General features: G+C 36.2%; 1 protein-coding gene across 2 annotated transcripts in view; it reads right to left on the reverse strand.

Moving 5' to 3' along the window:
* Positions 1 to 26,192, reverse strand: part of ASXL3 (ASXL transcriptional regulator 3) — a 125,145-nt gene that overhangs the window by 9,001 nt on the left and 89,952 nt on the right. For both annotated transcript variants that reach the window (XM_005153541.3, XM_034065350.1), the window contains 3 exons: positions 10,190 to 10,286; positions 9,450 to 9,555; positions 2,537 to 4,484 (listed from right to left, as the gene is read on the reverse strand). In XM_005153541.3, the coding sequence (XP_005153598.3) occupies positions 2,537 to 4,484; positions 9,450 to 9,555; positions 10,190 to 10,286 (2,151 nt within the window). The remainder of the gene's footprint in view (positions 1 to 2,536; positions 4,485 to 9,449; positions 9,556 to 10,189; positions 10,287 to 26,192) is intronic.

The following is a 26,192-nucleotide window of genomic DNA, read 5'->3' on the forward strand; positions in this document are numbered from 1 at the left end:
TTTATCATCCACTATCATGAGTAACTGACATCTGTATTAGCCTACTTACATTGATCCTATTCACAGGAATACAGATTGAAGTGGATGACAAGATGACGCTTATCTGATACAATTTGTCAGACCTGTTTTATACACAGTGTATCTAACTAAGAAGATCAACAAGCCTAGTGCAGTGACACTGGAAAAAAGCCTACGCATAAGCACTTGCTGCAAATGTGTGTAAAACATAATGACCATTTAGTGCTTTCCCTCCTTGGTCTCCAAAGATTAAGACATTAGGAACCGCCTGTCTTTCTCTCGCATACTAGACAACAAATCTTGCCTTTAGATAGGATGAAGTATTGTCTCCATTGAGCCTGTTTTTCATGTTGCACCATAGAGCACTTTAGAGTAGTGATATAAAAGAAGTGAATCACCAAAGGATACACCTTTCCCTTCCTCACTTGCAATTTTAAGGGACTTACTTTAATCCATCCCTGGGATACCTCCTATACTACTGCATATCAAAACTGAAATCCTCAAACCTACAAGTATTAAGGATGCAAATATTAAAGTTTTAAATACCTAAAACTTTAAGCAAAATAATAGCTTATAAAATCACTGTCATTTTTAGTATGTTTACAGTTAGTCTTATCTGTTTTCAGGATTAGAGGTTAAAGTCCTGGGACTACTTTATAACTTAAACACTCTCTCAGAATACCCAAAGGTTGGTAAAAAAAAAAAATTAAAAATATATATTTCTTAAAAGGAACGTATGTTTACTGCCTGGCCACAGTAAGAGGGCTTGGTAGTCAATGCTGTGACTTGTCTTCTGAATAGAACTAAGGAAAGACCTAAGTAATATCTGTAGAAAAATTAGTATAAGCTATGATGGGAAGTGACAGTTGTACAGCAGAATGACTTAGGAGGTTCCTTTTCCTCTTTTTATTACCAAGGATAGGTTTTTTTTTTGGTGAGATGACCCAAGAGCCAAATGTTTGTTACACAAAAAGCCATACTAGAATTGATTGTACAAAATTATTTTTCAAAATGCTTGTCAGTCTTGCAGTATTCTCATTCGCTGGCTGGAGGCTTCAGGGAGATTCAGCTCTTAAGACTGTGCAAGTCTAACAGCATCTGATTTCCCATGAAAGATCAGTGGAAATCAATATTAAAATGGCATTGTAATGTGTAACCATTTATATAACCATATATACCATATAACTCTATGCTGGTCTAGAGGGCTGGATTACTTCACTTTTTCTAGTAGTTAAATTTTTGGTTTATAAATAAACAGTCATGCATAATATTGTGAGTCTTTAACATTTACGTGAATATCGAGTAACACAAACTCACAATCACTTCAAAACATCTTGCTTTCTGTTTCAGCAACATCATTTTTTCAGTTTCTGCTTTGCATGACAAGAACTGCTAAAGCTTTAAGTGCTTGATTATTTTTATTATTATAGTCATGACCTTTTTTATTCCCTAGTGATTTAGTTTCCTTTGTGCTTAGAGAGTGATTAGAATTTATTAGGCTAGTCAGAGACCTTCCAAATATGAAAGAATATCACTAAACTAAGAATGGACTAACTTACAATTGCATCACTGCTCATAAAAATAAATTAGTTGAGATATGCTTCTGCACTAGTGATTAAAACAGTTAGCCTATTTGCCCTCCCAGCCATATTAACGATGTTCAGTGACTGCAGCAGTTAAAAATAAATGCAGAAAAGGGCATTTCTGAATAATCAGGAAGTAATATTGCAAAGTCAATAGCCTAAGTTCAGCAAATTGGATCTAAACCTTGGCTGATGTCATCATGTACAAAATTGAAGGGGCCAAAACGCTGAGCCTATATATAACTAAATCTATAGATTTCTCTGTTAGGAAAAAATAAAAAAGCTTTTAACTGGAATTCACTTTGTTACATAGGAGAATGATGCACATAAAAATGTTTGCTTAGGTGGTGTGTCTTTTTTAACTTTTGCTTTGCCATTAACAAGATATGTATACATATATCAATTAGACACTTCCCCCTGATAGCCAGCTCTACAGTGAAATATTTTACTTCAGTCTACCCCAAACCTTGGGCTTGCAAAGGGATCTCCAACTATTCTGACTATAGGTTCTCTTGGTGGATGAAGGCACTGGTGTTTTTCTTGGTATTGGTTATGGTAACATTTATTATTCATGCTTGCTGGAGAAGTCATATGCAGGAGAATGAGTGGATAATATAGTTGGGCAATAAAAGACCCTAGTAGCACTATGTAAAAGATGGGGAAGCTCTTGAATTAGCTTGAGCCATAGGTCCTGGAAAACTTTCCCTCAAGCAAAAGCAGTTGTGCAGCAAAGACCCTGATGGAACAACTATAGGTATATTTATATCAGAAGTAATTTGGCATGGCAGGAATGTAATAGTAAAATGAAACCATCGAAATTAACACCCCTCATACCTCCACAAAAAATATACCATGCACTGTGTCTGCATGCTGTCAGTAGGAGGCAGACAGTAAAACTTTAGTTTCTAAGCCAGACTGTTCTTTTGTTACTTTACCTTAAGGGGTGGAACTCGGGGTTCTTCCCTGGGTGGCTGTTCTTTCTCAGAAGGACTTGTTGATGAAGCACTTCGGTTAGGCTGATCATCATCTATTCTAGCTCTCTTCTCTTTGCAGATTCCAAAACTGTGCTGTTCTGCTGTTTTCCTCTTTGGGATTTCTGGGTCTCTACTTTCATTCCTCACTTCAGGTGATTTTGTGGGTTCTAATGACTTGGAAGAATGTGAATTCTCCAGACGGCTTTGGGTGCTGCCTGTAAGCTTGTGAGATTTACTTCTGCATGCTTCAGAGAATGTAGCTTTTTCTAGAGTTGAGGTATATAGTTTATCATGTGGCTTTGATGGAAGCAATTCAATATTTTTGCCAACTGATACTTCCACAGCTACCTCTGATGGCAAGAGTGCACCCTTCTTGTCACATCTTTGTTGAACATTGTGGTTTTTGTTTTTCATCACCTCTGGAGGAGAGTGTTCTGGGATGGATGCAATGTAGGATTTATCCATTTCAGAATGCGACTTACATGGCTGATCACTGAGGGTTTTGTTTTGGGGCTCTTCCAGTACTGAAGTATCAGGTATAATTGTTAGTGGACCAACTTTCATATTTTCAGGGACACTCTGAAGTTGCTTTGGCTGAAGAACAAGATTTTCTTCTTGAACCACCTTAGGAATGGCAGAGCTTTCTTCTTTCACAGTGGGAAGGGAGTCTTCTGACAAACATGGTGATTTCCTTTGTTGCAGAATAAGTCTTTCATTGCTCGGGGAATTGGAAACTGGAGACGTCTCTGATGGAAGAGGCAAACTGTTTGCCATGGATGCTTCCGAATTTAGAAGAACAGAAGATACGGAAGACGTCTCTGATGTTAAAGGCAAATCGGACATAGGAGATGTTTCTGATGTTAAAGGTAAATTAGAAGCTGGTGATGCCTCTGATGTTAAAGGTAGATTTGACATCAGAGATGCTTCTGAGGTTACAGGTGAAGTGGACATTGGAGAGATTTCTGACATTAGAGGTGTGGGCAAGTTTTCATCACTGGCCTTTTGTTGAATATCACCTTCAATGTTTTCAGTACTGGACACTTCAGATGAGCAAGCTGTTTCAAGAGACGCTGGAGTACAGGGTTCCTCTGAAGTCGACTGAGTGTCTCCTCCAGGAGAAGCAATACAAACACAGGGTCCTTCTGGACTTCCAGAGGAAAAGGAAGTTTCAGAAATACAGGCATTCTCAGACGACTGCTCCTCAGGGTCACTTTGAAGCTCCATATCCACTGCAATGCCTCCACCAGTGAACAAGGACCCTTCCACAGCAGTATTTTGCATTTCTGGTGCAATTAGCTCTTTTGCAGACTCAGAGTCCTTCTCTGCTGTATCACTGACAGAGTTTGTGGATGAAGCTGATCGTGCTGGTGATACGCAATCCTCCAGCTGATCTATCACAACAGACATCTCTTCCTGAGGGCATTCTGACTTCAACTCCACTTTAATTTCAACGTGAGATACAGTATCAGTTACCTCATTCATTGTGACACAGGACTCAGTGCTGTCTGTAAGCTGTACTGCTTCTGTTTCTTCACTTGTGCCAGCTGGACTAACTGACTCTTCAGAAAACTCACGTTCCGTTTTGTGGTTCTCCTCTTGGCATTCACAAATACTTGTCTCAACCTCTTCAGCAATCTCCTCCTGAATGATTGATTCTTCAGGTATCAGTATATCCTCTGAGTCTGCCGTTAGATCCTTGGCAGGAACCTGTTCCATACTAGGAAGAGATGGACAATAATCTTTCTCTGGTAAGGGTGGAATTTTAGCACCTTTCTCCTCTTGGTCCTCAGAGGTTCCTTGCTTAGAAGGACCAGGTATGCCAGAAGATCCACATAGAGAATTGCTCTCATCTTCATCATTGTTTTGCACCGCAGTGAGTTTCATTGATTCCCCTCGTGACAACCCCAGTCTAAAACACACAAATAAAAAGGTCTTCTCAACACAGACATGTTAATGGAACAGGATCATCTTTCTTGCCCACATATTTAATTTTAAAAAGACAGATTTTGCAGTTTAAAGTAAGTAAGTGGTGTCTGACTGATTTCTACATGATTTTATACATTTTGGAAACCTAACTACATAGATTTTCTTGGCAGTTTTAGAAAAAAACTTCATTGTTTTAAAAATAAGTAATCTATTTTTCATTACTTAACTATTTGGCACTTCAATGAAACAAAAAAAATAAGCTACAAAGGTTCACCACCACTCACTCATACTATGTTTAATTTTATTTTTTCAAATATCAGCCCAACACTGCAGTACTACTACGGCATGCATTGCAGGGGAAATGCACAACTCTATCTTCATCAGTAACAGTTCTAAAGGAAATCCAGTTTTTCCTCTTACATCTGAATTAGGGTCAGCTCAGCCAGAACTATGGTTTGAATGCTGCATCTGAAATTAATAAGGGAAAGCATGCATTTTGGTTCTGTAATTTGGCAGTAATTTAATTTTTTTTAATGAAAATCAAAATAACTCCAGCTTCATTTTACAAGTCAAGAGTCAATTATAAACATCTTGGATAACAGCTTGTGTGGTTTTGCTCCTTTCTGTCAGCAAACTAAGTACTTTATTAAGACAAAAACTATTTCTAAATAAACATATTGATGTAGATAATATTAATTTGATTTCATTATAATTTAGAAATATAACATTCTTAAGAAACTAAAAAGGCACATATTTATTATCTATGAATTCATTCTCAGGGATGAAGAGTAAAGGAACCGTTTCTATGTATACTTCTCTTCTAAAGATCTTTTTACCTTTGGTACTGAAGATATTGCTTAATAGAAGTTTTATTATTTCAGCAGGATTTAAAAAAAGAAAAACCCAACAAACCAAAAAAAACCAAATACCAAGGGCTGAAAAAAAATGGCTACTAAAAAAAAAAAGTATGCACTCTGACACCCTCATTTTCTTCTAACGACTGTGGGAGTAGAGGTGCTCAGCAACTTTAGTAAGGTTTTCCAAACAAACTTTGTGCATCAGCAGTTCCATAACACATTCACACAAAAGCTTGGTTGGAGGCCTTAAAAAAAATTTCAGGGTCTTAAGGATCTTCAAATCTAATTAACAGAAGTTTAATCTCTGTGCTTATTTTAATCAGAGAAGAAAGAATACTACAGAAACAAATGAGCATAAAAGACATACAGTTATAATAGAAGCAAGATAACTTGTCAAGGTACAACCAGAGGATACAGAGATCACAAAGCCCATGTTTACAGAAATATAGAATAAACTTACAACAAATACAAACCTGTGGCCGTGCATTTAAAAGATACTGAACAGGTGCATTACAGACATAGCTATAAATGAAATACCCAGCCTGGAATCTATACCCCAAAAAACACTCTTAGAGTAACTATTAGTATTACCTACTACTAGTCACTTAACATGCATTAAATCTCCCTACCCTGTGACATCAATATGCTGAGTAAAGATCCTCTAGAGACCAATTCAGGAAAGCAAATTTACATCTCCTACATTGAATGTATTTCAGAAGCTGTGTCTTTCTTCTATATAGACTATAGGTTCCTTATATAGTGGAAGTTCAGGTTATAGGTTTAGATGAGTAAAGTTTAATTTACCTAGGCACAGTAACTTACTTCCTAGTAACTTACTTCCTCTATAACTTCCACTACAACTAGTAACTTACTTCCTCTATAATTCCTTGTGTAAATAAGCAAAAGTTATCTCAAGAAAATGAGGAGGGAGAAGAAATCCACTGCATTGCTGAAAACTGAATCTCTGGTTTATTTTCTCTAGGTGGCTTATGTCACAAAAAGATATTGCCTGATAGTTATCTTTCGGAATGAAAATCAGTAAAGAAATGAAGGATGGGATAATGGATAAAACTGAATGCAACTGTCACATGGACACTGCACAAATATGCACATTCCAGTAACATCCTGAAGAGGAAGAAGTATAAAAAAAAATAAGACTATGTAGGATTAAGGCCAGAAGAACATGTACTGAATCTCAATAATTTTTTACAGTATTGGAAATACTACCATCTTGAAGAAGACATTGCAGTGAAGAAAAAGACCTTCAAAGAAGTCTTGAGATCAGCATTCTTAAGGCAATCTCAGATTGCAAGATGAACAGCTGATCTGTCTTCTTCCTTAGACAAAAAGACACCCAAAGTTCACAGAATAGCACAAAAATAGGACAGCAGTAGAGAGCCACTAGTGAAGGTGCTAAGGACAGGATTCAGCTGGTAAAGTAAGGGCAGTCAGTCATCAAACTGAAAAAACCCAAATAGCTACTGAATGGCATATGGATGCTGATATTCTAGTGCTATGAAAAGTAATACTGGGGAAAATAATAACAATTAAAAAAAAAAGGAAAAAAAAAAGAAAAAAACCCAGAAGGATTAAATCAGCAATAAAATTTAGAGGAGGTCTATCCAAAATTAAAGCTTTGATTCTGTAAGCTGGCAGTACTATTCTGGCAATTAACTCTCTCAAGACTGGGAAAAGAAATTATATATTGAGACAATAGACTATAACACTTGCCATCCTGGGGCAACAAGCCAGAAGAATGTGGATTTCTGGCCATTTGCATTAGCTGATCCTAGACAAATGACAGCAGAATGAAGTTTTTGTTATTTAAAGAAAGTCAGAAAGAGGAAAAATAAACAACCATAAGGAAATGGAAAGAGAATATAAATGGATGGAAGTAAACTACAACTGACAGTCCCATCATAAACAGCCTGGGTACAGATAAGAGCAAACACAAGAAACATAATATACAGTGCCAGCATGGAAGAAGCACTCTAAAGTCTTTGAATGCCATGAACTGAGGAGTGTGTAACAATGTTTACAAAGATCCTGCATCTATTAATGGTCCTTCTCTAAATATAAGTTGAAACTTGAATTTACATATGGAATATTGAAAGATCAAATTAACTGAAGTCAGAGAAAAAATACCACACTGACTGTAAAGTAAGCAATTCTGACTGCAAGAGAGAACCATTTTGCAGGCATGGTATGTGAGAAACAGCTCGGGAATCTTTCAAAATCTGCAAGTTCAGTCAATCTAAGTAGCTAAAAAGAGTCAAAGTTTAAGCTAACTTAAAAACCAAAGTGAAAAAAGGTGAGAGAACTCAAACAAGGTGGAAACTATAGCAAAGCTAACATTCAGTCAGTACATGAGAAAAAAAACTTAAATCTGGCCAAGCAGCAAAACAAAAGGATCTGACCACATAACAGCCAGGAAGAAGAATGTAAGGGAAACAGCACAAGCTGGGAAAAGGGCAGGGCAGACTAGATTCAGTACTGTAGTCAAAATGGAAATGATGTGCAATATGACATTTTGCATAACAATGCTGATGTCAGGAACCTATCAACCCAAATGACATGTATCACTGCAAACTGAGTAATTATCTGCCAACCATTATAGTGCCCAGCACTCAGCTAGCACGGCAGGACTGCTGGCTTGGTAAAATTATGAGTATCATTCTCTGTGCATGTGACAGCAATTTGTGACTGAGGAAGAGGCTTCAGCTAGAGTGAGGTACTCATGCTTTGCTGATACTAAACTTATTCTTCTCTTGATATGCATAGTGAAAAGCCACCATATTCCTTATTTAAAAACCTAATTAATATTTTTTGATACTAAAGGGATCAACACCTAGACTACATACGTTGAGGTCTCAAAGCTTTTAAGTAAGAAATTAAGCACTTGACTATAAGAAAGTCTCTCCATTTGTTGCCTTGTTTTCAATACATTTCCCAGTGGTCCAAGGCAGTAGACTGTGAGTAGTAGCATGGTTACTACAGAAATACTTGAGCTAATGTCTTAATTTTTAAGTTAATTGCTTTTATGAAGAATTCCCTATGACCTGGATTTCCTAACTAAAAAATATTTATGAACACAACTAAGACATCTTGTGATGATGGTTCCCATGACACAGTTTTGTCTCCTAAGTATTATGCATCAATTCCATTAAAACATAACAGAAAATAAAAAACAAAAACCAGTAACTTTTAAAGAATTAGCTTGTAATTTGTACTATTTAATACTTTAAATGCTAAATATTAAAAAAAAAGAGAGATGTAATTCTAGGTTTTGATGGATTAACCTTTTAAAGCAATTTTATATGGAAGATTCTTGAATTTAAACCAAGATGTGAATCTCCTTAAATTCTGATTTTAAGAAAACCGTGAATATAAGAATTGAATCTTCAGGTGCTGCAGAATGCTATCTCTGTATCATTGTCAACAAAATTGTGCTGGCTTACCCCAGTTATGCACCTGGAGTGACACTACCCCATTAATTTTTGTCAGTTAAGGGTATTTATTTATTCTTTGCATCGCACTTCTAAAATTAGACTGGTCATTGTCACTTTCATTTGCCTCTAGCCGATGTTTCTCCTATGTCACATATTCCACTCCAGCAAAGGGAGTCAGTCAAACAATAAAACAATAAAAAAAAATCTATTCGATTTTAGAGACTTTGTAAGTAGCTTAGAAAAAAATAAAACAAATAAAAACACACCACAGAAATATCTCCACTGGTCTTATAGCCTGTAGTCTCTGTATTTATATTTTGCAGGAGGGGACAATTGCCCTAATGCTCTCTTTTAAAAGCTAATTAAAAATACTCACATGCTTCAGCCTTGTGTCTTAAGCTCTCCTTGGAATGAATTTTTATGGATGAGTTATGAACCTTTAAAAATGCAATTGCAATGCAAGTGCAGACACACAGCTATAATTCTATCCACAACTTCATACACTGGGCAATGACTGCCTTTGATAACTGCTTTATTAAGTTTTACAGCATATGACTGTGCTATGTGAAGCAGAGAATTATATTTTCATTTCCTCCTAAAAGAAAATAATAAAAAGGTGCTTTTATTTGCTACAATACTTACTTTTCACCATAAAACCTTTCAAAGAATTTTTCTTTCCAAGGTTCTGTTTTCTTTTCCTTTTCAATCTCTTGCCTGATGCGCAGCTGCATTTCTGGTGTAAATTCGCCTAAAAAACAAATACTAACATATTGAATAAAAGCTGTCAAGGATTAGCTTAATAGGGGCAATTACAAATTACAGATAGAAAGATGACACACAGTAATTTCTGCTATAGTCATCCAACAAATAAAAATAATGAAAACCAAAAGTGAGTGTGACACAGAAAGATTTAATTTACTTGTCATGGTTTAAGCTGAAACTGAAAAGTCCTTGAGTGAAGTAAGCATTACTTAGGAACAACTAAAAACACTGGTGTGTTATCAGCATTGTTCTCAGACTAAAGCCAAAACACAGCATTGCATCAGCTCCTAAGAAGGAGAAATAAAACTGTTGCAGCTGAACCCAGGACATTACTATTTGATATCAGTATTTTAGAAGTATATTGGTGGGATTTAGTTGCATGCATTTATGTTTCCAAGGCTGGTAGTGATGAAAAAGCTTTGTTTCTTTTTAAACTATCAGAATCAGCTGCCACAGCAAGCTGTAAAAGCATACACCAAGTTAAAAATGGAATCAGCAATTTTGCTGAATTACTGGTGTAGTAATTTCTATTCGAGGAGTATTTCTCAAATGTAGAAACAAGGATGTTCTTCATAAAAACAATTAACCTTTGGTAAATCTGAGAACAAGTAGGCAGTTACCTTCTGCCAATCGCTGTTTCCACCCTTGTGCTGCATATGCGAAGAATTCATTATTTAGAGCAGAACTACTGAGGCGCAGAACTCCATCACTTCCCATCTAGAAAATAAGCCGATGGAAGCAGAAGATAGTGTCAGAAATAGTGCCAGCAAAAATTACATAAAAAATGAGAGTTCCAACTAAGGCAAATGGGGAGGGTGTAGGGAGTGGGATTAACAAAGAAATGCCCTACTACTACTAGAACAGAATTTTCATTACAGTTGTTACTGTAAATGCAAGTAGGCTAATCCAGCAGCAGTGTGCTCTCTTCAGCTATCAGTATCACTGAAGATAACTCAGTTTATAACTGATTGATTGATGTGTTTTAATCACAGCTGTCTGTCTTGAGCCTATGTCTAGAGCTGTTGTATACAATCAAAAATCGAGATCATTATTGTACTTGTGCATCTGCCTGGAATACGGTACAAAACAAATTAATTAGATGTAATAAAGACAGCAACTTTGCTCTTTCTAAACAAACATAATGCTCGTGTCAGCTAATATGCTGTACTGGCAGAAGAATGGATAACAGGTAACCTTAACAAAATAACTGATGTAAATTCAGCATTAAAACTAAAACCAGCTATACACATAATTTTGTAGACATCAACAGTAAAAACTGTGGAAGAACATTATAATTATTTTTACCTTCTACATCTGTCAGACATTCAATGCTAGAGCACCATTAAAAGTCTTAATCACAGTGTTTTCTACAATAACTTTTAAAGCAATACAACTGTTGAGCTTTCTTTTACCATAACATTTAATGATTATTTTCAGGTTGTGATGATATGCCTGACTATTGAAAGAATCCCAGTAAATGTAAAATGTAATTATATAAAACAAATTAGCAGTGGGTATTGCCTCTGGCATGATAAATAAACAGACAATAAAAACAAACTAAAAAATAAAGAGAGAAAGAGAGGAAGCAGGAGAGGAGGTAACATTGCTAGAACAAACACTCTCATTATTTTATATCGTTTAAGGTAACTAAGAGATAAATATTTGACAACACTATTAGTGATCTAGCATAAAACCCAGCACATTTTCCAGCATATTAACACATTTTAACTGCATAATATCCCCTGATCCTCAGCGCTTGTTTCTAACAGGAGCCAGAAAGAAGCAGACGTGTTAGTAATATTAAAAGATATTTAGCTGTATCTCCCTTGCTGAGCTCTATACTTCACTGACAACACTGGCCCTGCTTTCAGAACAGTCTTTGCTAATTTGCTCGCTGCCTAGCTGACATCTTGTCCCACAATCATCTCATAAGAGTAAAGCAGAAAGATGCGAAGTAGTAAAAAAAGAAATAGAGTGATAAGCACGGACTTTGAAAAACAAGCAATGCTAAAGGCATTCTATTACAGCAAGAGAACACTATGTGTGTGACACCAGGGTCCTTCAGCAGGCTATGAACCTACATACTGCTGCTTGTGATTTTCTGCTATATGGCATATTTTTGCCAACAAATCATAGGATTTGCATTGGAGTAGGGTAGATATATAATTCTACACTCTTTATGATGTGCATTGTGGAACACATGCATACCAATTACAGTTAGGCTATGACTAATGCTGAAACTGGAGAAAAGCTGGAAAGAAACAGGGAAAAGTGAAGCAGAAGCAGCAAGAAAATAAAATCAGCGAGACAAGACAAAGGCCATAAAGAACATGTCATTATTGCATAAATCAAATTGGTATGACCCATTATCTTCTTTCTGCACAAACAAACTTTTCCAGAAATATTTAAATTCCAGAATTAATATACTAAAGCAAGATTCTTAGACACCAGTGCCTCTTGCTTCTGAATACACAAACCAGTATGTGGTTGAAGACGGCATTTACATGATTTCCTAAAAAGGTAAGAAAAGAAGTTACAAAGAAAAGAGTCACAAGTTACTAAATAAGCAATTCTTTGTTCTCAAAGAAAGGTGCTGAAGCTACCTTCAGTTTCAACATAAAAGAAGATGAAACACCCACTCATGTCAGCATAGGCTTTACTCCTAACTTCAGTAAATTCAAGATTTTATATCTAAGCCTGACAGTGTGTTGCTGGAAAGAGTAATACAGACATGAAATTGTTATTATTATATTTAACCTTGTTTAACTGTAAGCTGTCTCTGAAAGGCATGGTCCTCTTGAAACTCCGTTGCTCAGCTGATGCCAGTCTAGCCATGTCAATAGCCAGATCAACAAATCTCATAGGAAATTTGTGGATAATAATTTTCTGTTAAATTAGCAAGATGATCAACTTATCCTAAGGTCATATGATTATTAGATCTTATGCAGAGTTGAAATGTACCACAAGAGGTGAAAAGAGAATGCCACTTTTCAGCAGCAATCCACTTTCAGATTGCATTAAACACCACACGAAACTGTAGCCAAGTGTGATTGAGCTATTTCACTATGCTGCATAAATCAAGAACATTATGAAGACTGCCAAGTGATATTACCATGTGAATGCAAGAAGAGTATTAGCTTTGTTGTAACCCTGTTGTTGTAAGGACATGAGAAAAGCGAGCTCTGTAGGAAAAGTTGCTGCATCTTTTATTTAATTGGCTAATATACTTGGAAGAAAGTGCTAAGTTTTTGGGTGCACAATTTCTTACAAGGTGTGAAAAAGAAACTGCAAACCCCAAGCTAGATGCTAGAAAGAGGTTCAACCAAGTTTAAATGTTAACTAGTCCACTTGAGAGAGAGTCACAGGATAGAACAGAAAGCAAATGTTAGGAAGGTCATAGGTAAAGTTCATTAGTTCTTGTGGACCAGAAAAAACACAAAGTAATATATACCTGTGGAAGAAAAGGGGGGTGAGAAGGTGGGGGGCAGAGAGGGAACAAAAGGAGAACAGCAGATAGGGACAATGAGAAGACTGCAGTAGGTTATCTAAGAAGAAAAATTAGTATAGGTCAGCTAGTAATAGAACAAGAAATCATTTGTGGACTGTACTGGAAAACAGATGCATGTTGCATTGAGTACTTTAGGTATTAACTGTAACAGTTTACAATTATTAGGAAACTATGTTGACAAGATTGAAAAAATCAACCTTTAAATGCAAGAAATGTTAAGAAAAGCAAGAAGTGCAAACTCAAGAAGTCACTTGAGTCACTCAAATGACTTGATAATTGTCACTGCCTTTGATGAAGTGGCAGAGGAGGAAGGATCTTTCCTGAGACCTGTATTCATGGGAACACACAACTCATGGAAGATTTAAGTGGCTGGAACAGCTGAAACCTAGACAGAAGAGAATAGAATGACACAGAAGATGGAAACACACTAAATAATTAGAGGAGAAGCATCCATTTATTTTGACCTGATATGATTCATTTCAGGTTGAAACACTATGAAAGGAAGGCATCATCATCTAGACTTAATACACATAATTTAGGGAAGAGATATAAATGGAAAAATGTGGGAAATAAAGAGATGTCTCAGTGACTTTGTCAAACTTGCTCAGAAATTTGAGCTTGAAGAAAACTTATGCTGGGAATGGAAGAGGGAGAATTTATTCAGTCAGTTAAAGCTCAAAGAAAAAAACACAGGGACAAAAAAGCTAAAGGAACTCATAATTGCCAAAGATCTAAACTGAATGAGACAGATATTTTCAAAATGGTCAATTCTGAAATACTAAGCAGAAAGCAGATATACTATCAAATGAAGAAAACAACCCAAACTAAACTAACAAGAAATTCAACTGCTTAGCTATTTTTGATTCTAAACAGGGAAAAAATGTTTGAACAAGTTAAAACAGACACAAAATGAGCAAGTTTACATCTAGTTATTTTGAAAGAGTCTATCAGAAACTCTAACAAACATGTTTTAGTCTTTTTCTCAATACTCTAGTCATGTGAAATCAGGCTGACTTATTTTTTGCTCTGTTAAATTTGGAAGGACTAAGAGCTAGCGTATTAGCTAAAAACCTCTGCTGAAATCTTCCTTTCTTGCCTCACCCAGAGAGCACATTTTTACCTAAGACAAAAAATTAAAGTGGAAATTGAAAATTTTGAAGCCAAAGAGTTTATTTATTCTCTAAGCTCTGATGATAGAGAGAGCACAATTAACCATTAGGTCTAAATTAGGATCTGAAGAAACATGACAATAAAGCAGTTCTTAAATACGCTATTAATTTTTATGGTGTTTAAAAAATGCTGTCCAACAGAGACAGTGTGTTAATGAGCTGGAACAAAAACACATTTCTTGGAAAGTTTATGCTTTTTTCTGTGGAGCTTTAAATTTCTGTTTTCTGATTATACACAATAGTAGAATTATATATTCTAATTAATGCTTCTGTGCAGAATTCATAATGGCTTTTAAAAGTTCCTCTTTTTATGGAAAGCAAACAAAAAACATCCAACTGCAAAACATATCTGCTAAAATCCAACATGCATTTGCTTTACAAAGCAAATGTCAAAGCTCTTATCAAAAGGAACTGAGTAATCTTTCTATGAACAACTACTCCAATTATTTTCCTCCAAGTTCACTGAAATTTTTTTTCTCACAATAAGGCAGAGATTACTTTTGTAGCTCAACTGTAGCACAGTGGAGGTTTAGTAGGAATACAGCAAGTACTGCATAGGGGTGTACTGTAGTTTACCTGATCTTGGCTAGAATGTTTGAAGAAAAGGAATTAGCAAATCTACTATTTCTATCTCTCCTTCAAATGATTCAAAAGTCTCCCAATGTATTTATAAAACTACTAATGAACTACAATATATAGTTCCTGTGTAGTATAACACATATCCTACATGAAAGTTTAGCTGTGAACATACTGCCATTTGACCATAATACCTCACAATACAAAACCAAAAAATTAGGGAGAGAAGATTCATTCAAATTAAGTGTTCAGTACCACTCAAGTAATTATACACTTTCTACAAACTGCTGCTTATTCTCTTTTATGCTTTTATATTTTATCTCAGAGGAAGAACAGTTCTATAATTCATAGACTTCCTCAAAGGCATGTGAAAAGAATTATGTTCAAAGGATGAAAGGTATGAGAAAATACATTTTGACTCTTCTGCATTAAAGCCTCCAAAATATTAAAATTGAAAAATTAGCAGCATTTACATCACACAGAAAACCCCCTACATTTTATTTATGTATGTAGAGAGACTCCATTGTTGTGCTGTAAGACCAAATTCTGTTCTCTAGTAATGTGCACCAGCATCAAGCTGACCTTTGATGAATGTACAGTGCAAATGTAGCATCTGAAGATGCAGCAACCTTAGTGACTGATTTTCTGAAGGCAAACACTTCGAAAAGTTGGCTAGACAGCATGCTGGGCCCAGCTCATTTTACTCTTGACAATTGTAGAGCAAAAGTTCACAGGTGACAAAGAAGACCTGTATCTGTATTTCCACCCCTCTCCTCTTCCTTCCCTACGCTGCCCCCTTCCCCACCAAATCTCTGATATTAAGGGGAACTCTCTCCAAGAAGCAGAATTTTTTGAGTCTAAGTACACAGAAATAGACTTAATTTACACACTCCATCAGCACCCTGGAAGAGCCAACTACGTCCACATTCATGTTGTCGATCCTATAAATTTCCACCACTTTTCTGCTGGTGATCATGAAGTCTGATGCATTAATTATTCCTTCCTGCCACAGTGTCTTTCTCAAAAAACATATCTCACTGTGCTTAACACCAAGCTTGATGATTCATTTGTAACAGGAGTGAACTGCCTTCTCATTTTATGTCCCCATTTTGTAAGGTAAGCTACCTGCTCAGATCATAGAATCATAGAATCATAGAATAGTTAGGATTGGAAAGGACCTCAAGATCATCTAGTTCCAACCCCCCTGCCATGGGCAGGGACACCTCACACTAAACCATGTCACCCAAGGCTTCATCCAACCTGGTCTTGAACACTGCCAGGGATGGATCACTTTAGCCACCCAAATACAGGTGTAAGCAATAACTATTTGCAGATATCAGCTACCTTAATGGAAAACACTGACCATAGGCCTGAGCCATATGTGTGATATTATTTATATACATGGCCCAATACTACAGGTAAACAATAAAACAGAACAACATAAAACAAGATAAAATAAAGTAAAATATAATATAATATACTGCTCTTGGACCACCCCAAAACAAGTTTATTTATAAAAGGAGACGTCAAAGAAGAGGCCACTGTGATGACAGTGGTGCATTTATCTCAGCCTTTGATGGCTGAACACTAGTGCAAGAGCTACAAATGGTATGTAGGAGGACTTGGAAGATTTAGTTGACAACATTTTGACTTAATTGGCAAAATGGATATCTGATAATTCATATGAGTGATAGTAATACAAAAGACAAAAGCTTGTTTGGGGATAAAAAGGAAGAAGAAATGACAACAGAATAGAAAGGTTTTAAGTAATAATACTGTCATAAATGCAGAATTAGTTGGGTGAATCCCCAAGAACATGATGCTTGGGAAAAAGGAGTTAAAGAAACCTCTCTGTACTTTAAATAAAGAATACTGACTACACAGAGTGCAAAGCCTCCTGCAAAGAAATAATGGGGATTGTACAATGAGACCACATTGTCTTAGTTAGAACCTCACTGTTGATCTCACAGCATGAAGGGAATGGAAATGAGGTCAACTTACGAAGCAAAAAATACCACAGCAGAATACAGTATAATGGGCCAAAAATGGACACAGTGAGCAAGGGACACATCAAACTCCAGAAGAAATAATTCCTTAAGTACATTAGAAGCAAGACAATGAAGGAAAAAGAATACTGTGAAAAGTCTAGGGTAAAAACAGAGGGTTATGGAGACAAAATTTATGTTCATACTTCCTTCTTTGCTTCCATTTTCACCACAAATCTCCTGCATTGGGGTACCAGCAACAAAATGGTTCATACCAGCAACAAAAGACAAAAGGGTAAGATTTCATCCTTGCACAAGCAAGAATAAATATTACTTCATTCAAATCATTTGAGCTTGACAGACTCGCCTGTTAAATGTCAAGTTACAAATCTATTTCAGAAATGTTAGAAGACAGATTTCAGAACGGTGAATAAGTACAAAATTGTATGTGCTATTTATAGGCATACAGCACATGTGTATCACCTATGCCCAAAGAAGGGGTTAAATAGAGCTAAGGACTTCCAGACTAAGCTAGCCTCAGAACAACTCTATGGTCTACATACAGACAACAATTGTTTTTTGAGATGCCTTAGGGTGCCCTAAGATACTCATATGGACACATTCTGGGCAGATGCAACCCAGAACCTACAGGAGGCCTATAACCTTTTGAACTGAAATCCAGAATTCTCTTGATGGATTTGAGAATTACTTTGGAAACAATAGGGATAAGTAGAGCTTTGCAGTAGTTGCAAATATAGAGTTTTGGACTCTTTTAGAGTAGAGAAATACAAAACGAAGAAACTAAGTGACTTTGCAGTTCTTCTGTAGAAAAGTATTTGTGGCTTATGAGCACATGGGCTGATAACAAACTGAATATAAATCAACCTTGCTATAAAATCGCAAAGAAAGTGAGCACAACCCTGGAAGTTATAAATGGGAGTACTATGTAAAAACACAGAAATCAGTTCAACTCTCCTTGGTGTTACTTACCACTTGAGATGGAGTAATACATTCAATTTTGATTGTTGCAACTCAGAACTTGTATAAATGTCTTAAGTAGAGAAATGAGGCTGAGCACAGATTTAAGACTGCATTAATAATGGCTATTTCTCAAGACAAAGAAACAGGGAGATGAGGATTGGGTTACCAGCTTCATGTTTGAAGGCTATTGTAAAATTAATCCAGTAATCTCCATGCTCTCCACGTAGATGTTGAACTGAACAATGAATAATAGACAGAATTGCAGTAAGAGAGATTCAGATTAGACACTGCAGAGGAAACTTGGAGAAGCTGTGAATTCTCCAACACTAAACATCAAAAATCCGTTTAGATAGTATCTATCAAAAAACCTAGACATTGTTGATTCTGCCTTCGTGTAGAGAAGACTAGATACATTGCCCTTTCTTTGCATATTTCTTATGTCAAGATACAAAAGATGCTAAAGGAATTTAAAAAGAAATTGAATGTTTCACCATTTTCAAAGCTAAAGGGCAGCATATCAAATCACCATCTATTATACCATTCTTAAAAATAAAACTAAAAGTGCTCTTGCACACATTTCTCTTCCAACCAATTGCCAATCTTTTTAAAGAAAGGTGCTTAAGACAGTCCTTGCATTCTATCTGCAGTGCCTCTAGCCTCTTAATGCCCTCTCAATGGAGTCATTTTATGCAATCTAGTGCAACTGACCGCACAGCTTATGCTTCATACCTGAAACAAATACTCATTTGGACAAAATGACCTTCAGAAACACTGAGATTTCATGAAATAAGGGCTTAGATTTGCTTACATGCAACTTAAACCTTAGGTTGCAATCAGCGCCAAAATATCTTAAATGGATGTCATAGCATGGAGCATTGTACTGCCTTCTGGATCTGCTTGTATTGAGGACACACTCTATTTCTAGAATCATCTTTCTCAAACACAAACTCATTGTACTAGCCACCACAATTATTCTCCATGATGGCAGGAAGGAGTCTTACTCCTCTGTTAGCAGTTGATACCATATTAAAAGCCAAGTTAGATATTCTCTGTTCTTGAGGCTAAGGGTACCATCGCTGCAGAACAGGCTTCTCATTAAGCCAAACAGCCAGGAATTCTCATTGGAAAATACAGAATGGCTGCGGAGAGTAGTATTATAAAGCCACATGCTTTGTCCTTACTAACACTTTCTAGAAAAAATGTTACCATTGTAAAATGGACAGCACACTAAAAAGGGGACAGAAGTTACTACTTTATGTAGTCTTGTCAGCCTCTGGACTGTTTAATTTTTGACTAACACATTCTTCAGAAACTCTTAACAGTATCTGCTTGCACTTATGCATGACTAAATTCTATATAATAATGCAAAACAATGATTCTGCTGTTCAATACTTTGGCTAATGATGTGGGAACTGATTATGTCAGAAATTCTCTACAGCTAGAGCTCTCCCTGTAAAATAACAGCTGGCAATTATAAAACTTAACTTTTACCCATCTAAAAAACACCTTTATATGAACTTGCATGTATTTTCTAGTACGAAAATCAATGAGGAAGTTTCTCCATTTCATATAGATAGCTGACTGTTCAAGTATTCCATTACCTATCTACAAATAATTTTTCCACTTATCCAGCTACCATTCAGAGACTGTGATAAATAGGACCAAACTGAAAGGATGCTCTAACAGTTGGCAAGTTAGAAAATAAATAGAAAATGACTGTGAATGCACGTTGGTAAGAAAAGGAAAAGCAGCTGTAGCTGTCACAAAAAATCTGTAAGTTCTGTTAAACAATGGCTGCATTTCTGATGATGGCGTTTCTGTTACACAACTCAATGTTAAGCAAAGATACTATATTTTTTAGCAGTCAAGACATATGTAAGTGGAACCATATGGTAACAATATGAGATAAAATCAGATGTTGAACTAACCCTTGATATTTGCAAGGAACAGATCACGTGAATAAGGCTTGTGAAAGATCACATAATAGCCAATTAGTAGGAAAGTTGTTAAATAAAAGATGCCTGTTTCTATTTAGTTTAGCTGGCAGAAGACTGAAAAGGATGACTTTTATTTCTCATAAATATTGCAGTCCATTTGATATCACTGTGGCTACTACTCCTATACATGCATCCACCATCTTCTATTTGTATCAGTCAAATTTTGCTAGCCATCAGTCCTAACTTTCAGTACGCAAATGACTTCCATGATTTAGTTGCCTATTGTATGAACTATAGCACTTGTTTGTTGTTAAAGTTGCTGTTCTTTCATGTTAATTCAGTTCTGGTAGACTAAAAAGCCCCAGTCCAGTAATTTTTCTTCAGATTTTTTTTTATGGTTCACATAAATTTTGGTGCCCCTTCACTGGATTCTTTCCAGAGCTTCTGAAGTAAACTGGCCATGCTTAATATTCAAGATGATGACTTAATACTCTTTGTTTAATAAGTTTAGGCTAAGTCCTAGCTCTCAAAGACCTTTCTTCATATGAAAGATGCTCCAGTCCCTTAATCCTTACAGTGACCCTGCAGTCTCCAGTAGCTCCATCTCTCTCTGCTGGGGAGCCCAGAACTGGACAAGGTACTCTAGGTGTGGCCTTACCAGTGCTGAGTTCCACCAGATGGTCTAGCAACTCCCACCACGATGACACCCACTTGCCTCTTCTCTGACCATTATCCCTAAGACCTGAACCAAACTGTAATCCATCCTATAAAACAGCTCCACACCCATATGCTGCCCCCTTTGAGGGCAGCCACTCCCCTTCTCAAGTGAAGCTAATTTTTGTCAATGGTTTTGGCATACATAAAAAAGAGAAAGAAAAAACATGTGCAGAGAAAGGCACAGTATAATATTGGAAAAAAAGGGAGGGGAATGAATAGCAAAGAAGTTGGTAATTACCAAGTTTAATACAAAATGTTGATTTCAGGTCTTGAGAACACAGATGGTAGGAGTGTGGAAGAAGTAATGCAGTTGGAAGCTACACAACATTTAAAAAAAAACAGGGCTTGCAAAACACCACAGAGACAAAAGGATAGCAACTGCTTCTTTGCCTGATGGTAAGGAACTTAGAGGCTTATCTCAAACACAAAAATAAATGAACACATTTGCATAACAGTACAATGACTGTGAAGAAAAGCTTATAATTTCTTAAAGAGTTTCCATGTACATAAAACCATGGAAAGCAGTTCTGAGTTTAAAGTAGGTAAGCTTGCAGCAACACACAACCATCAGGACATTTTTGCTTTTGTGACCACAAAACAGTTAAAACAGAGAAGTACACAAATGATAACACAGATACATGCATCACAAAGGAATACAGTAAACAACAATATATGTATCTGACTTAAGACCTGCTCCCACAACCACAAACTTAGCCACCCCATCTTCACTTTTTAGGTAGGTGACATGGTAAAATACCAGCTTATACTATGTCTCTTACAGTAATTCTGATGTAATACAACTTGAGTGCTAATGTTGACTCTATATAATCTCCCTTCCATGGGTCTCACGTTCTTTCAGTAGAGTATAACATGACGCAGAGAATAGGGCTGTTTTATTTAGTCCTAAATTACAAATACTTATAGGAAAAAATCTTGTCATTCCCAACTCATCACTGACATAACATGAACAGTTAATCCTTGAATACAAAACAAAAAGACAGATTCTGGAAACAGATGGTGAAAGTAATTCTGAGTATTACTTTAGTCCTTTAAAAAATAACCAGATTAAACTTAGAAATAAAACATAAAAGGATAGAAAAGAAAACATCTATTACTAGAGGAATAATTGCTTCAGAAAAGAGGAGAAAAGGAATAAGAGTCTTTTAAAGAAAGAAACAAAGGCCTTTTCTATCTTTACTAAAGTGGGAAATATGCCAAGTAAGACTGAAGAATTGCAAACATATGTTTTCAAAATGAAATATGACTTGTTAATTTTGACCTTGTCTAAATCAAGAAGACAAGTGGGATAGCTATATTCATTCCAGTACAGTGTAGTGTCAAAAAAGACAATAGAATCCAATCTGGTTGAGCTCAGATGCAAGAAATTAAATGAAGAATTTAAGGAGAATAATAAATGTAGCAAAACTAAAAGATAAAGCATGTTTTAAAATGAAGCAAACCCCAAGTGAAATAGAAGGAAAACCAGGATGCAGCAAACAATACTTTCAAACTACATTCAAATTGTAGAAATTACAATTAGTATTTCTTTTTCTATCATCCTTTACACAATTACCGATCCCAAGCATATGAGACCACATAACAGAGAGAAGGTGTTTTTAAAGGTACTAGAAGAGGCATACAAGCCTGGGAAAAAAAAAAAAGGAGAAATAGCAAAACATACATAAATGGTGACTGAGGCAAGCATGTATGAAACTTGTTTAAAAAGAAGATAGTTGGAGACTTTGAAAAAGAAAAACATTATTACGTTAGTCAATGATGCTCACATGTTGGGGAAGGTACAGAAAAAAAAAGATGTAAACAGCCAGGGTCTATTCATCTAGCTATTGATAAAAATAAGAGACATATGCCATTGACCCTGAGAAGCAGAAGATGAAGGGATGTTACATGTCAACATGTAAAATAAGTCTGTAACTTCTGATGAGTGTCATAAGAGAAAGCCCTGCACCCAATCCCTTTTCTCTAGGCATTAGAAGACATTGCCCTCCCATGCAAAATCAGCTGCTATGTCCTTAACACAAGAGAGAACAAGCTAAAGAAAAACTGAATTTAAATAATTCAAAGAATACCAAAGTTATGAAATAACTACAAAAAAGCCTCTCAACCTCTTTTTCCCTTTTTTATTTAAGCAAATCAAATAGTGTGTGGGGGATAGAGGAGAAAGAAAGGGTGGAGAGAGAGAGAGATTGCAGCAGAAGTACAGATGGTTCATTTCTGCTTGCTCTTCTTTTTGCTGCACCTGCATCCAACATCCTGTTTCAAGTCTTTAGCTGTCTTCAGATTCAGAACTGTAAGGAATGTTCTGTTCTCCACCTAATTCCAGTGCAGCCTTATAATGGCAACACTGGTAGAACTGCAGACCAATTCATATAACTAAATTACTAGCACTTTGCAAGGAAGAAACAGTTGAAACACTATACACTGCAGTACTGCGTCCTTAACAGCCACATAACCTGAAGCATCTCAGACCCTTGTGCCATATATGTTAGCATTTATGTTCATATATATTATTCTCTCACAGTTCCTAGCATAGTCTTTCAAAAAGACTCTTGTGCAAATACTTTCCAATTGGAAAGGAGGTGTTTTATAAGTTCCTTTGTCATTTTAAAGTACTAATAATTTTGTTAGATGTAAATTGTTGGAAGGAAGGAGATGGGAACAAAGCTTCACTAGTTCTCATCAAAAGGAGAACCTTGAGCACTGGGACCCTCACTCACCAGAAGGACTTATGGAAAAGGTTGCTGCAGAAAGTGCTGCGGCTCTTGTATTTTCAGCTTTCAGTGGGCACAGCACAATGTCCTGCCAGATGCTCTGAGTTGAGCCTTCCTATAGACAAAAGCAATTACAATAGTTCCACTAACAACTCCACAAAGCTTGTTCATAAAGGTGAAACATGCTTGAAGTGTGATGAGGGCTTGTAGCTAGGGCTTTAGAAATTAAACAAGAACTTCCACAACGTGGATGCAGCATAGTGGAAAACACTGATTCATACTTCTGAAATACAGTGATGAAGCCTGCAAAAATACAAAAACATGTAATCTAATAAAAAATGTAAATCTTCCTGTTCATACATGTAGAAGTATTGAGCAGGACTGCTAAGGATTATTGCAAAAAAAGAAAACAAGAATTCCATTACCACACAATCAGAGCAGCAAAATTGAAATGCAGCTGAGGTGAGCCTTACTGGATTGCACTAGGGAAGCTAAAAGAATATTCCTGTAGCTAAAGCCAACAAGGGTTTTGAAGTAAAATTTTTCAGCTTTCAACTCATAAAGTGAAACTGATGTTTGTTGTTAATACACGACTGTGAAATGTGCAGATACACCATCCATACATCTGTGTTTGGTAAAAGAGGTATTAACTTGCTGCACAAGAACAGAGGGGCCAGCCAGGGCTAGGAATCTCTCTGAACACCCCTGGATAGCTGGGGTCAGGAATCAGAGCTCCAGAATCTTATTGAAAAGGCAGCTTAAATGCTTTGGAATTTCTTCATCCATCTAGTATGTAGTATACCTATATTAAAACTACCCTAATAAAGCTGTGCAAATAAAGCATATTACGACAATGCAATGCTATTCACATTAACCAATAAATCAAAGAAAAAATATCAGTTAAAGGGAGAAATGTGAAATAAAATGACCTTCAATTACTACACACACAGGGGTGCCAACTTTACAGCTTTTAAAATACGTTTAGGTGTATAAGACATCTTACATTTAACCTTCTATTGCAAATGTTCTCCTCTGAACTAAGTCCTTTTGTCATAACCCAAGAACTATTTTGGTGTAAAACTCAAACATTTACAGGAACATAATAATAATAAATATTTGAAAGTTACTGGTGATAAAGAATTGAAAAGGACAGCTAAAAGGCTGCAGTATTAGCAGAAAAGACAGCAAGGTAATATAAGGGTACCATTTAGCTGCTACTACACAGTAATTCCATGGAGAGAAATGTAAAACAAACCTGGGAGAAAATAGTACAAACAGGACTAATGTCTGCAGTTTGATGTTTCATAAAGAAAATGCTGAAATTCCAATGGCAAACATAATCTCAAGTACTGATAAAGTTAAGAAAGCAAACAAGAATATGTTTACACTGCTGCAAGGAAGGAACTGTGAAAATAAAGCTTTGCTTACTCTTTTTTAATATGAAACTAATATAAAGTAAGATAGATACTAAATAGTGTTTATATTATTCTTTTGATTACAAAGAATCAAATAAATACTAAGTGTCAGAATGGCAGACACCAGACCTCTCTCCTTGTCTTTACATGCCTAACAATTTTGTGTATTGTTCCTTACCCACTCCACTGCAGAACTTTTAACTGATGTGCTTGGGAGTAGGAGTAATTTGTGCACAATGAAAACAATGGTTACCTCTTGTTATTACTGCTCAAGTAGTATGAACATAAATTAAGCTGATTCATACTACATGAAAACAAAGAGGTTCTGAAATAGAATTCTGCAGACAACCTCCTCACAATCACTTCTAATTGCCTTAAACAGAACTGAGAAAATTACTGACATCAAACTGTGCCTTTTTCCAACATAAGGTGAGAGGGAATCCTTTCAAGGTGATATAATTAACCTGGAAGTGCTAGCATCAACGTAAAGAGAACAGACCAAGACATAACCACAGAACCTAGTCTGACCTTGAAGTGACAGGTTGCTGTAATGTTGTTACATAACAAGAATACTAGCACTGACCCAAGGAACAGTTATTATTTTGGAATTCACTGATTTAGAAATTAAGAGATTAAGGTGGGGTTTGACCCATTTGTAAGTCATGGCTTTCTTTGTAGCAGATTGGTTTACTATAAACATTAAATATTCACAGGCATTTCTGCAATACTACATAGCTTAAGTATTTCCATCAGAGTTTTTAAGTTTTGAATTTTGAATGTAAGTAACCACCTCAACTATCTATAAACTGTAGATTGGTTCAGAGTATAAAATAAAGGACTGCTAAATTTATTTCTTGAAACAAGTAAAGCTAAGACCTGATAATTTTTACTAGGATATCTTCTACTGTTTTAAATGCTCTTTGTGAGTAGGTTCTGTCAGATAAAATGACATTGCAACCTCATACGCAGGTCTGAGGAGCCTCTGAGATCCTTCATGGGTGTTTTTGCAGAAGGAAATTCTCATCCTATGTGAAAGGGCAGGGCAGGTGCAAACCACAAGAGGCTCAGAAGAACCCGGTATTACCAGAAGAGAAAATATAGGACACGGGGTTAAATCCTCAAAAATCAGAAAGTTATTAAGCATTTCTAGAGTCTGTGAAGACACTTTGTTTTCAGAGCATTCAGGAAAGAACATTTTGTTTAGCTCTCTAAGCATAAGAAAATTTACTTAAGCTTTCGGCTACTATTCAGATGAGGCAGCACTTCTTGGAAGCTTACTAACTACATGGATGTATTCCCCTTCCTTTTGCTCATACCCCAGTGTTAACAGCAGGAATTTGACTCCCTAGTAATAGCAACAAGGAAAGCTGGTATAAACAAGATCAGCTGCCATTCCTTTTCAGGATCCTGTCATATAGACATGTTACTCATCCTTGCACAACAGAAGTTGTATAATTAATATTTAAAGAGACACTGATGCAGTATAGCAATCTAGGTACACAGAGAAACTTCCTGCTTTGAAGATGAGTATTTGCTGAGAGGTGGTCAGGAAGGCTTCTGTTACATGTAATTATCAGCTTGGTGTATTAATATTAGAAGCAGGTAT

This window comes from Melopsittacus undulatus, chromosome 1 (genome assembly GCF_012275295.1).
Source record: "Melopsittacus undulatus isolate bMelUnd1 chromosome 1, bMelUnd1.mat.Z, whole genome shotgun sequence".
Taxonomy (NCBI): domain Eukaryota; kingdom Metazoa; phylum Chordata; class Aves; order Psittaciformes; family Psittaculidae; genus Melopsittacus; species Melopsittacus undulatus.